The sequence below is a fragment of the Anomaloglossus baeobatrachus genome, chromosome 11, assembly GCF_048569485.1.
Source record: "Anomaloglossus baeobatrachus isolate aAnoBae1 chromosome 11, aAnoBae1.hap1, whole genome shotgun sequence".
NCBI classification, from domain to species: domain Eukaryota; kingdom Metazoa; phylum Chordata; class Amphibia; order Anura; family Aromobatidae; genus Anomaloglossus; species Anomaloglossus baeobatrachus.
Window position 1 is genome coordinate 159,404,639 of NC_134363.1, and position 14,398 is coordinate 159,419,036.

The 14,398-nt window shown below is 44.4% G+C and overlaps 1 protein-coding gene across 2 annotated transcripts in view; it reads left to right on the forward strand.

The window, feature by feature from the left end:
• The window catches only part of KLHL17 (kelch like family member 17), a 96,725-nt gene that overhangs the window by 7,738 nt on the left and 74,589 nt on the right, over nt 1-14,398 (forward strand). The window contains exon 1 of one of the 2 annotated variants that reach the window (XM_075328049.1): nt 4,950-5,210. The exons of the other annotated variant lie outside the window; for it this stretch is intronic. Within the exon in view, the coding sequence (XP_075184164.1) occupies nt 5,205-5,210 (6 nt within the window). The 5' untranslated portion in view covers nt 4,950-5,204. Of the gene's footprint in view, nt 1-4,949; nt 5,211-14,398 lie in introns of those variants that run through there. 2 annotated transcript variants of the gene reach the window in all.

Below are 14,398 nucleotides of genomic sequence, written 5' to 3' on the forward strand. Positions count from 1 at the left end.
CAGGGAAAGAGACAGACTGGGAAAGAGACAGACTGGGAAAGAGACAGACTGGGAAAGAGACAGACTGGGAAAGAGACAGACTGGGAAAGAGACAGACAGGGAAAGAGACAGACTGGGAAAGAGACAGACTGGGAAAGAGACATACAGACAGAGACACAGACAGACAGAGACTAGGAGAGAGACAGAGAGGCAGTTACTATCCCGGGCAATGCCGGGTACCACAGCTAGTAGCATATAAAAGCATTGTGATTTTGTCTATTGTTGCATATAGTAATGCTGCATCACTTAAAGGGGTTGTCCGGTGAAAACAAATGATCGGGATAGGTGAAAAGTTGACTATCATGGGGGTCCGACCATCGAGACCTGAACCAATCAATAGATCTAAAAATGGGGAACCTTTATCTGTTACAAACTGTAACAGAAAATTGGATGCCCAACTGCCTCTCCATTCATTCTCTATGAAGCTACCGGAAGAAACCGAACGCAGCCCCATGGGAATGAATGGACATGCAAACTGCCACTCCAAAAACGTTCCCTGTTCTGCCGATCGATGCCAATCCCAGCAATCGGATCCCCACGATCAATAAGTTATCCTGCGGATAAGTGATAACTTGCTCTCCCTGGACAACCCCTTTTAAGGCAGCAATACAATATGAAGTATGTGCAATTTTTTTTTAAGGCGGTATTGTATTTAAAACTACAATCTAAAAGTGATATAACACAACATCTATGAATACAACATACAGAAGCTGCACAAATAGTTAATCACTGCGCCTGCTACAGCAAACAGTGACTGCCCCATCTATACATACAGCCTATGGAAGCAGCACACATTTCTTAAGGTGACACCTACACATCTAGATGAAGCTACAGCAGTGACACAATCACACAAGGGCGGACATACTATTGGTGCGACCTGTGGCCCAAGAGATTGGGGGACCGCCTCTACATCCAAAGCAGGTGCAACTGGGCATTATGATGTTATTGGACTTCAGAGGTCCCATATATTGTTCTTGCACAGGGACCCATATATTTTTGTTGAACAGGGACCAGTATATTGTTCTTTCACAGGGACCATATATTGTCCTTGCACAGGGACCCGTATATTGTTCTTGCACAGGGACCCATATATTGTTCTTGCACAGGGACCCATATATTGTCCTTGCACAGGGACCCATATATTGTTCTTGCACAGGGACCCATATATTGTTCTTGCACAGGGACCCATATATTGTCCTTGCACAGTGACCCGTATATTGTCCTTGCACAGGGACCCATATATTGTCCTTGCACAGTGACCCGTATATTGTCCTTGCACAGTGACCCGTATATTGTCCTTGCACAGGGACCCGTATATTGTCCTTGCACAGGGACCCATATATTGTCCTTGCACAGGGACCCATATATTGTCCTTGCACAGGGACCCGTATATTGTCCTTCCACAGGAATCCGTATATTGTTCTTTCACAGGGACCTGTATATTGTCCTTGCACAGGGACTCGTATATTGTCCTTTCACAGGGACCCATATATTGTTCTTGCACAGGGACTGTATATTGTTCTTGCACAGGGACCCGTATATTGTTCTTGCACAGGGACCCGTATATTGTCCTTGCACAGGGACTCGTATATTGTCCTTTCACAGGGACCCGTATATTGTTCTTGCACAGGGACCCGTATATTGTCCTTGCACAGGGACTCGTATATTGTCCTTTCACAGGGACCCGTATATTGTCCTTTCACAGGGACCCATATATTGTTCTTGCACAGGGACCCGTATATTGTCCTTTCACAGGGGCCCATATATTGTCCTTTCACAGGGACCCATATATTGTTCTTGCACAGGGACCCGTATATTGTCCTTTCACAGGGACCCGTATATTGTCCTCGCACAGGGACCTATATATTGTTCTTGCACAGGGACCCGTATATTGTTCTTGCACAGGGACCCGTATATTGTTCTTGCACAGGGACTGTATATTGTCCTTTCACAGGGACCCATATATTGTTCTTGCACAGGAATCCGTATATTGTTCTTGCACAGGGACCCGTATATTGTCCTTACACTGGGGCCCATATATTGTTCTTGCACAGGGGCCTATATAGTGTTCTTGCACAGGGACCCGTATATTGTCCTTACACTGGGGCCCATATATTGTTCTTGCACAGGGGCCTATATATTGTTCTTGCACAGGGGCTCGTATATTGTTCTTGCACAGGGACCCGTATATTGTTCTTGCACAGGGACCCGTATATTGTCCTTGCACAGGGACCCGTATATTGTCCTTGCACAGGGACCCGTATATTGTCCTTGCACAGGGATCCATATATTGTCCTTGCACAGGGACCCGTATATTGTCCTTGCACAGGGACCCATATATTGTTCTTGCACAGGGACCCGTATATTGTCCTTGCACAGGGATCCGTATATTGTCCTTGCACAGGAATCCGTATATTGTTCTTGCACAGGGGCCCATATTTTGTTCTTGCACAGGAACCCGTATATTGTCCTTGCACAGGGACCCGTATATTGTTCTTGCACAGGGACCCATATATTGTCCTTGCACAGGGGCCCGAATATTGTCCTTGCACAGGGTCCCATATATTGTTCTTGCATAGGGACCCGTATATTGTTCTTGCACAGGGGCCCATATATTGTTCTTGCACAGGGACCTATATATTGTTCTTGCACAGGGACCCGTGTATTGTTCTTGCATAGGGACCCATATATTGTTCTTGCACAGGGACCTACAGTTAGGTCTAGAAATATTTGGACAGTGGCACAATTTTCGCGAGTTGGGCTCTGCATGCCACCACATTGGATTTGAAATGAAACCTCTACAACAGAATTCAAGTGCAGATTGTAACGTTTAATTTGAAGGTTTGAACAAAAATATCTGATAGAAATTGTAGGAATTGTACATATTTCTTTACAAACACTCCACATTTTAGGAGGTCAAAAGTAATTTGACAAATAAACCAAACCCAAACAAAATATTTTTATTTTCAATATTTTGTTGCGAATCCTTTGGAGGCAATCACTGCCTTAAGTCTGGAACCCATGGACATCACCAAACGCTGGGTTTCCTCCTTCTTAATGCTTTGCCAGGCCTTTACAGCCGCAGCCTTCAGGTCTTGCTTGTTTGTGGGTCTTTCCGTCTTAAGTCTGGATTTGAGCAAGTGAAATGCATGCTCAATTGGGTTAAGATCTGGTGATTGACTTGGCCATTGCAGAATGTTCCACTTTTTTGCACTCATGAACTCCTGGGTAGCTTTGGCTGTATGCTTGGGGTCATTGTCCATCTGTACTATGAAGCGCCGTCCGATCAACTTTGCGGCATTTGGCTGAATCTGGGCTGAAAGTATATCCCGGTACACTTCAGAATTCATCCGGCTACTCTTGTCTGCTGTTATGTCATCAATAAACACAAGTGACCCAGTGCCATTGAAAGCCATGCATGCCCATGCCATCACGTTGCCTCCACCATGTTTTACAGAGGATGTGCTGTGCCTTGGATCATGTGCCGTTCCCTTTCTTCTCCAAACTTTTTTCTTCCCATCATTCTGGTACAGGTTGATCTTGGTCTCATCTGTCCATAGAATACTTTTCCAGAACTGAGCTGGCTTCATGAGGTGTTTTTCAGCAAATTTAACTCTGGCCTGTCTATTTTTGGAATTGATGAATGGTTTGCATCTAGACGTGAACCCTTTGTATTTACTTTCATGGAGTCTTCTCTTTACTGTTGACTTAGAGACAGATACACCTACTTCACTGAGAGTGTTCTGGACTTCAGTTGATGTTGTGAACGGGTTCTTCTTCACCAAAGAAAGTATGCGGCGATCATCCACCACTGTTGTCATCCGTGGACGCCCAGGCCTTTTTGAGTTCCCAAGCTCACCAGTCAATTCCTTTTTTCTCAGAATGTACCCGACTGTTGATTTTGCTACTCCAAGCATGTCTGCTATCTCTCTGATGGATTTTTTCTTTTTTTTCAGCCTCAGGATGTTCTGCTTCACCTCAATTGAGAGTTCCTTAGACCGCATGTTGTCTGGTCACAGCAACAGCTTCCAAATGCAAAACCAAACACCTGTAATCAACCCCAGACCTTTTAACTACTTCATTGATTACAGGTTAACGAGGGAGACGCCTTCAGAGTTAATTGCAGCCCTTAGAGTCCCTTGTCCAATTACTTTTGGTCCCTTGAAAAAGAGGAGGCTATGCATTACAGAGCTATGATTCCTAAACCCTTTCTCCGATTTGGATGTGAAAACTCTCATATTGCAGCTGGGAGTGTGCACTTTCAGCCCATATTATATATATAATTGTATTTCTGAACATGTTTTTGTAAACAGCTAAAATAACAAAACTTGTGTCACTGTCCAAATATTTCTGGACCTAACTGTATATATTGTTCTTGCACAGGGACCTATATATTGTTCTTGCACAGGGACCTATATATTGTTCTTGCACAGGGACCTATATATTGTTCTTGCACAGGGACCTATATATTGTTCTTGCACAGGGACCTATATATTGTTCTTGCACAGGGACCTATATATTGTTCTTGCACAGGGACCTATATATTGTTCTTGCACAGGGACCTATATATTGTTCTTGCACAGGGACCCTCTTCTCTGTGTCCGCATCGCATCTATACACATTATAATTGCAAAGATATTTAAGGTAGCCCTGTGTGATCTCTGCCATTTAAGGTGGCACTGATAAGTTCACAATCTCAGCCTGCAGCCGCTCTGCTACATAAGGTGTCTCTCTCCCAGCTTGTGCTCCCATTGGCTGCTCCATTTCCACTGCCTCTTGTCATTTGATAAATGAGACGTTTCGGTGACATTTGGAGGATATAACATGCACAATGCCCGGAATCCCCCATCCTGCTGCGCCTGTAAACCGGTTGCAGTAGCTTATTAGGGAGGAGCGTCCTTAAAAGCATCCGAGCACCTGGTTGGTTCAGATTTGCGTCAGTTTCAGCCCATGACAATTTAGTATTCTGGAGAGGTGTTTTTTTTTCCAGGATAATGACAAAGAACCGGTTTGCTCCCGGCCCTGGCATCCAAAGTTAAGCAGCCTGATCTGTGCACAGAGGCATCATCAGCCCCCTCCCCTGTGTGCTGGGTCTAATGAAAGGGGCAGCATGAGTGAGGGGCATCCGGGCATCTTCCCAGCATAAGATCAGCACCTACAGCCATATGTCTGTGAGTATGAGCCCCATCAACTAATCATCTTTATTCCCTATGCACAAAGCCTGGAGACTTTATCTCTGCCATCTGTATGCTACAATATTACTTGAATTGCCCATATTGCAAAGCGCTGCGGAATATGTTGGTGCTATATAAATAATAATTATTATTTTTAATTTTTAAAAATTATTATTATTATTATTATATTGGAAACTATAAAAGATAGAATTTGCATTTTATTTTGCAAATTGCTTTTTTGTTGTTGCTGCAGTGTAATGATGCTTTCTGTATCTGGACAAATATGTAATAGGAGGCAGCAGTGTATTTGTGTATAAGGGCCCAGCACCATGGACTTGTGATAGGACTGCAGCTCTTTAGAAGTGCTGCAGTGACAACCAAGAGCAGGACTGCAATGGAGCAGACACAGGATGGATTCAGCCCTGCTCTGTGCATGGAATCCAGTGTTTACTTGTTTATAGTTACATGTTACTTGTTGTTATTGATACATTTTGCAACATTCCAAACATAGAACTCTGTATATAAACAGGCAACAATGTATCAGTGGAGACATCCTGCTCAGGGCCCAGAGACAGGATGAATGGCAGGATGGGGGACAATGGGAGTGCAGATAATAGAGGCCATAGTGGGAGGTCACTACATGGCAGGGCAGTGGTCTCCATCCTATTAAAGGGAATGTCAGCAGGTTCTGTAGAGACAGAGAGCCTGATTCCAGCTATATTCCTTGTGGTCTACAGCAGTGAAGGGGTTATTTTTCTTTACTGTATTCCTGAAGTTCTTGGGCAAGGATGGGATTACGGTTTATAGTTTTTGTTCCCTAGGTCAATGCAGAGTTTAATGTCACGGTGGCTCAGTGGTTAGTGATTGCAGTCTTGCAGCGCTGGGGTCCTGGGTTTGAATGTCACCAAGGACACCATCTGCAAGGAGTTTGTATGTTCTCCCTGTGTTTGTGTGGGTTTCCTGCGGGGTCTCCGGTTTCCTCCCACACTCCAAAGACATACAGATAGGGACCTTAGATTGTGAGCCCCAATGGGGACAGTGTTCCTGATGTATGTAAAGTACTGCGGAATATGTTAGCGCTATATAAAAATAAAGATTATTATTATTATTATTATTATTATTATATCCCTGGTGGGCAAGGCCAGTGGAAGGGAATCTGTCAGCAGGTTTTTGCTCCCCTATCTGAGAGCAGCATAATGTAGAGACAGAGACCCTGATTCCAGCTATAGTACCTATATTCCTTGTGGTCTACAGCATTTAAGGGGTTATTTTTCTTTACTGTATTCCTGAAGGTCTTTGGCAAGGATGAGATTACGGTTTATAGTTTTTGTTTCCTAGGTCAATGCAGAGTTTAATGTCTGTATCCCTGGTGGGCAAGGGCAGTGGAAGGGAATCTGTCAGAAGGTTTTTGCTCCACCATCTATAGAGACAGAGACCCTGATTCCAGCTATAGTATCTATATTCCTTCTGGTCTACAGCAGTGAAGGAGTTATTTTTCTTTACTGTATTCCTGAAGATCTTTGGCAAGGATGGGATTACAGTTTTTGTTCCCTAGGTCAGTGGAAGGGAATCTGTCACCAGGTTTTTGCTTCCCCATCTATAGAGACAGAGACCCTGATTCCAGGTATATCATGTATATTCTTTATGGTCTACAGCAGTGAATGGGTTATTTTTTCTTTACTGTATTCTTGAAGGTCTTTGGCAAATATGGGATTATGGTTTACAGTTTTTGTTCCCTAGGTCAATGCAGGGTTTAATGTCTGTATCCCTGGTGGGCTAGGGCAGTGGAAGGGAATCTGTCACCAGGTTTTTGCTCCCCCATCAATAGAGACAGAGACCCTGATTCCAGCTGTAGTATCTATATTCCTTGTGGTATACACCAGTAAAGGTGTTATTTTTCTTTACTGTATTCCTGAAGGTCTGGGGTGGGGATGATATTACGGTTTATAGTTTTTGTTCCCTAGGTCAGCGCAGGGTTTAATGTCTGTATCCCTGGAGGACTAGGTTAGTGAAAGGGAATCTGTCACCAGGTTTTTGCACCCTCATCTGAAAGCAGCATAATGTAGAGACGGAGACCCTGATTCCAGTGATGTGTCTAAAGAATTTGCCTAATAATTAAGCACCTTTTATATAGGGTGTTGATGTCATTACATCGCACCCCTCCTCATTACAGAGATGCCATCACCTGAGTTACTTAACTGGTAGTTGGCTCTCAGCCTATACAGCTTGGAGTAGGACGACGTATAAAAAGTATCATGTGATGAAAACACTCATTTGCCTAATAATTCTGCACACAGTGTAGATTACTGCAGATCCTATTCAACTGAATGAAACCTTTGGAGAAATGTCTGATTCTGATCTGCCACCTTTGAATAAACTCTTAGGCTATGTGCGCATGTGTGCGTTCTGGTTGTCAAATAAAATGCAACTTTTTGACACTGCTTGAGCATTAAAAATGCATCCAAAACGCTAATTTTGGGATGCAGTTTGGGATGCAGTTTGGATGCAGAATTCATGTGTTCTGGATGCTTGCTCTGTCATAGACAGAGTGGGAAAAGCATCCAAAACACACAAAAGAAGTGACATGTTGCTTTTTTAAATACATCGTTTTTGTAAAATATTTGGCATCCAAAACGCTGCGTTTTTAAAAAAAGCAATGTGCCCATGGATTTTGCTAAATTCTCATAGACTTTGCTGGGGACGCAGAACCCATGCTTTTATGCTGCAGTCTAAAATGCTGCGGAAAAGCGTGCAAAACGCACACGTGTGTGTATATAGCCTTAGGGAGTGTGCACACTACGTTTTAGGCCTCTTTCACACATCCGTGTCTCCGGCACGTGTTTGGGCCGTTTCCTCATGTACCGGAGACATGGGCACACGTAGACCCATTAAAATCAATGGGTCTGCACTTGCGTGCGTGTTCTGCCATTGACCGTGTGTACGTGTGGAGCATACGTGTGTCCCACATGTCAACATGTCCGTTTTTCTTCGGCATCACGGGTGTCTTATGGAACGCAAAGAGACCACACGGAGGTGTTCCGTGTGACACGCGCCGGAGAAAACAGACTTGTTTGAGAAAATTAAAAAAAACATTACTCACCTTCTCCAGCCCTGCTGTCTCTGCCGTTGCTGTCACTTGCTGCCGACCGCCGCTCATTATGCTCATTGCATATTCACTTCACTGCAGCCGGAAGCAGCAGCAGCGGGGAGTCGGCAGGACCGGAGACCGAAGATCAGCACCACGGACAGCGACTCCTGGGACAGGTGAGCAGAAAGTTCCCGTTCTCCATGAGTTATCCTGGATAACACACGGAGAACACACGTGTGCCATAAACACGGCTCACGGAGGGCAAAACGCACCTCTGACTCGTCCGTGAAAAACGTGCGTGGTTTTTCACGAACGTGTGAAGGAGGCCTTATGATGCATTTTTGAGTGCAAAATTGTCACAAAACTGCAAGTAATTCCTGATGTCAGCAAAGTCACTGAGAATCCTGAAGTTTTGTGCACACGTTGAATATTTTCTATTTGCAGATTTGGGGCAGAAAATAATCTGCACCGTGTCCAAGTCTTTCAGAGTTTTTGCAACTTTTTTTTACTATTTATTTGAAAAATGCATAAAAAAGTGGGAACAAATGCATGTTTTTCGTTTTGTTTTTTTTCCTGCGAAGAGATACAGAAATGTCTGCAACCAACTATTTTACGTGTGTACAGAGCCTTAAAGTTAAAGTATCAAGATAGCATTTATTTATTTCACAACTGTAAATATTGAATGCAACTGCTACATCCTAGCTCTATTCAATGTGTAGTGGCCGCTGCCGGGTACAGCAGATCATATCCTATGAAAGACAATAGGAGCGGTTCTCCCTTTCTCAGCAGCAGTGATTGAGTGGGGGGGCCATGTACCGGACCCCCACTGATCTGTCAACGCCTTTAATGTCATATCTAGTGATTACATTTAGGGCATTATGACTCGTGTCCTTCTATTTTGTGTAATGTGAGCAGCTGCTGTTCTTCTTTCTTGCTCCCGCATATCAGAAATTAACAACAGTGACAGTTGGATGATACCTTATGTATGGGTAAGCTACATTGTTACAATCATAGTAGTAGCTCATTGTCATTGTATACAATACAGATGGCACATATGCAACCTAGCGTATGGATGTAGATGGATAATCTTTCTTAGTTGGGAATGATGGAGGACATTATGAATTACAGGTTATCATTGATTGGGATTTGTAGACTTTAACAACATCTGCAAGGAGTTTGTATGTTATCCCTGTGTTTGCGTGGGTTTCCTCCGGGTTCTCCATTTTCCTTCCACACTCCAAAAACATACAGATAGGGAATGTAGATTGTGACCCCCCAATGTATGTAAAGCTGTGGAATTAATGGTGCAATATAATTCTTGCACAGGGGTCCATATATTATTCTTGCATAAGACCCATATATTGTTCTTGCGCAGGGGGCCCATGTATTGTTCTTGCGCAGGGGGCCCATGTATTGTTCTTATGCAGGGGGCCCATGTATTGTTCTTGCGCAGGGGGCCCATGTATTGTTCTTGCGCAGGGGGCCCATGTATTGTTCTTGCGCAGGGGGCCCATGTATTGTTCTTGCGCAGGGGGCCCATGTATTGTTCTTGCGCAGGGGGCCCATGTATTGTTCTTGCGCAGGGGGCTCATGCATTGTTCTTGTGCAGGGACCCATTTATTGTTCTTGTGCTGGGACCCATTTATTGTTCTTGCTCAGGGGGCCCATGTATTGTTCTTGCACAGGGGGCCCATGTATTGTTCTTGCACAGGGGGCCCATGTATTGTTCTTGCGCAGGGACCCATTTATTGTTCTTGCGCAGGGACCCATCTATTGTTCTTGCGCAGGGGGCCCATGTATTGTTCTTGCGCAGGGGGCCCATGTATTGTTCTTGCGCAGGGGGCCCATGTATTGTTCTTGCGCAGGGGGCCCATGTATTGTTGTTGCGCAGGGGGCCCATGTATTGTTGTTGCGCAGGGGGCCCATGTATTGTTGCGCAGGGGACTCATACATTGTTGTTGCGCAGGGGACTCACGCATTGTTGTTGCGCAGGGGACTCACGCATTGTTGTTGCGCAGGGGGCCCATGCATTGTTATTGCGCAGGGCCCTATATATTGTTCTTGCACAGGGACCTATGTCATGTTCTTGCACAGGGCCCTATATATTGTTCTTGTACAGGGTCCCATAAATCTATAGAAAAGCGTTTCTGCACATGGCGTGACGCTTTCACGATACAGGATGACGTCTCGTGCTGTACACTATTCCTCATACAATGCCTCCCCCTTTCCCTCCTGAGAATATTTTCTAATTTTGGACCGGTGCTACATAATATTTCTATCATTCTGGGAAGCTCCACGGTTTTCTTCTGCTTTGCCTAATTATCTGCCGCTAATAAGGAGAAACTCCGAGCATCTGAGCTCCCAAATACTTGCACAGCAAGACGATCCTTCTCTGTGAGCGCTTGCCAATGAGCATGTTCCCTGTTAATGGGGAAACCCCTCTGTTCCTCTCCTCTGGGTGCTCGCTTATACAGCCTGATTTATCTGATGAGTTGAGTGAGATTCCTGTGCACGGCTGTGGGAATATATCTCATTTATTGATGACTTATCCAGTTAACAATACAAAAAAAAAACACATTTCTGACTATTATGAAGAATTAAAGCCTTACCCTTCATACAAAAGCATCATTTTGCTGCCCTCCACCCCACAACAAGGAAAGACTGCTTTTAGGCTTTTAGTGAACACACCAGTCTAATATGTCCTCATGCGCTGTAACTTGCCATCCACTGGTTTCAGTGGGAAGTTCTTCTGGTATTCTCCCAGCACTATAGGTGCTGGAGCATCATTTCTCCAAGACCATGCATTGCACCTGTCCTTAATTGTAAAGGCTCATTTTACAATTTTCTTTTTACCACTTTTGTTTTTGTTGTTTTATTAAACTGATACAGTGGGTATGGAAAGTATTCAGGTCCCATTACATTTTTCACTTTTTGTTTCATTGCAGCCATTTGAAAATTTCAAAAAAGTTCATTTTTTTTATCATTAATGTACACTCTGCACCCCATCCCCCATCTTGACAGAAAAAAAACAGAAATGTAGAATTTTTTGCAAATTTATTAAACAAGAAAAACTAAAAGGTTACATGGTCATAAGTATTCAGACCCTTTGCTCAGACACTCATATTTAAGGCACATGCTGTCCCATCTCCTTGGGATCCTCCTTGAGATGGTTCTGCTCCTTCGTTGGAGTCCAGATGTGTTTAATCACACTGATAAGACTTGATTAGGAAAGGTGCTAAGACCTCACAGCTCACACTGCATGTCACACCAAATGAGAATCATGAGGTCCAAGGAACTGCCCAAGGAGCTCAGAGACAGAATTGTGGCAAGGCACAGATCTGGCCAAGGTTACAAAAGAATTTCTGCAGTACACAAGGTTCTTAAGAGCACAGTGGCCTCCATAATCCTTAAATGGAATAAGTTTGGGACCATCAGAACTCTTCCTAGACCTGGCCGTCCAGCCAAACTGAGCAATTGTGGGAGAAAAGGCTTGGTGAGAGACGTAAAGAAAAACCCCAAGATCACTGTGGATGAGCTCCAGAGATGCAGTATGGAGATGGGAGAACGTTCCACAAATTCAACTATCACTGCAGCCATGCACCAGTTGGGGCTTTATGGCAGAGTGGCCCGACGGAAGCATCTCCTCAGTTCAAAACATATGAAAGTCCACATAAAGTTTGCAAAAAAACACATGAAGGACTCCCAGACTATGAGAAACAAGATTCTCTGGGCTGATGAGATGACGATAGAACTTTGTGGTGATAATTCTAAGCGTTATGTGTGGCGAAAACCAGGCCCTGCTCATCACCTGCCCAATACAATCCCTACAGTGAAGCATGGTGGTGGCAGCATCATGCTATGGGGCAGGTACAGGACTGCAATTGAAGGAAAGATGAATGCGAACAAGTACAGAGATATCCTGGAAGAAAACCTCTTCCAGAGTGCTCTGGACCTCAGACTTGGCCGGAGGTTCACCTTCCAACAAGACAATGAGCACACAGCTAAAAATAACAAAGGAGTGACTTCAGAACAGCTCTGTGACCTTTCTTGACCTGCCCAGCCAGAGCCCTGACCTAAACCCAATTGAGCATCTCTGGAGAGACCTGAAAATGGCGTCCACCAACGTTCACCATCCAACCGGAAATGGAGAGTATCTGCAAGGAAGAATGGCAGAGGATCCCCAAATCCAGGATCCCAAGAAGACTCATGGCTGTACTAGCTCAAAAGGGTGTGTCTATTCAATACTGAGCAAAGGGTGTGAATACTTATGAGCATGTGATATTTCAGTTTTTCTTATTTAATACATTTTCAAAAATTTCTCCATTTCGGGGGGGGGGGGGGGGTGTTCTGTCAAGTAGCATTAATGAGGAAAAAAATCAATTCATTTGAATTTACCAAATGTCTTCAATGAAACAGAGAGAAAAATGTAAAGGGGTGTGAATACTTTCCGTACCCACTGTAATTGCAGGGCCCTGGTCCGGTTTCATAGCGAAAAGCAAGGCATTAAAAACGTCTTCAGATTGCTCTCCAGTGCTTTTCATCTGCCTTTTGGGATGACAAGACCTCCGCTATGTCATGACGCTTGGCGAATATTTCTGTGATCGGAGGGTTAAAAAAAAAAAAGTGATTCTTTCAGGATGATCCTTGGGGAGGAATTTCCTTGTCTTTGCAGATGTCGTCATCATCATATAACCTCAATATTGTAAATTTGAAGTTTATCGCCATTGACTGACAACATGTTGAGCTCATTACAGACTTTGAAAAACATGGAGTTGTCAGGATTCGGAGGTTCTCTATGGAGGCTCTGATATCCTAGTGATGTTCCCCAGGGGCGGACACCTCATTAGTGCAGCCAATGGGGCCCAGGAGATTAGTTGGGCCATTTTTATTTGCAAAGCAGGTGGAATTATTAATTTCGATGAGCTCTTATATGACCAAAGGGCCCGTATATTGTTTTTGCATAGGGGCCCTTTTCTGTCTGTGTTCGCCAGTGATGTGCCCTATGGGCTGAGAAGGCATCACTGGCACAATGCTGGGGGTGCCTGGACTACAAAGCCAGTGACCACCTTGTTTTTCTTTTTCCTCGATTACAGTGATACAGATTTTTAAGTCTAATGTATGGTCAGGGTAAACGTGAGCTAGCCACTGTCTAAGTGCACCAAATTTTATTACATTCCTTGGTGATAAATTTGGCACATCCATTGCCACTTTTTACTTTTATAAGTCTGCAGGCTTTTTGCCCCATTTTTTTTTTTTTGCATCAAATTTTTGGTGCCTCTTAAGACACACCCCTTGGACAAAGCCACACCCTTCCAATAAAGCCACAACCCTAATTGAGTGAGCCGCCAACAGTGTTGTAAGTAAATGAACGATGCATCTAAAAGTAACTGATGATATGGAGTATGTAATGACAGGTCAGGAGCCCCTAGGCTGGGCGTCAGACTCGAGATCCTGCGCTGTCCCTTATCTCAAAGGTAGGCTTGATGGTAACCAGGTCCGAGCCCCCAGTGTGACCCTAACTCCTATCCAAGTCCTGACCTTATTCTCCCTTGCCCCCAGCCTCGAGGTGGGCCAGAAAACCCAATAAGGAAACCCCACAAAACGACATGGACAAGGCAGATTGGAAATTCGTGCACACTGCACTCAAAACACACAGGAGATGCATTGGGGAGTAACGAAAAAGGGAATAAAAGTAACGCACAACAGGGGAACGTTCATGTCACTCAATATCACAACACGGATCACCATCAACAGGTTCACCAACAAGACCGGTATCGCTTGAAGCTGAAGCTATAATCGGCGCTGAGTAGTGAGATCCAGGATCTTGTATAGGAAGGAGATTACTTTGACTGGCAACCTGAGTAGAGTTCCCCAAGTCAGCAGGAATTAACTCCTGCAGGACTGAGGAACAGCCGACGCACGGCTCTAGCTGAACCAGAGCTGGGCGTCGGCTGTTTATGTTCTCTGTTCCTCAGTCCTTCAGGAGATAGATCCTGCTGACCTGGAGAACTTTGTCTTGGCGGCGTTAGGTTCTCTTCACACTGCAGAACCTGATGCCTCACTAGGATACCACAGGTTGCAAGTGTGAACAGAACCT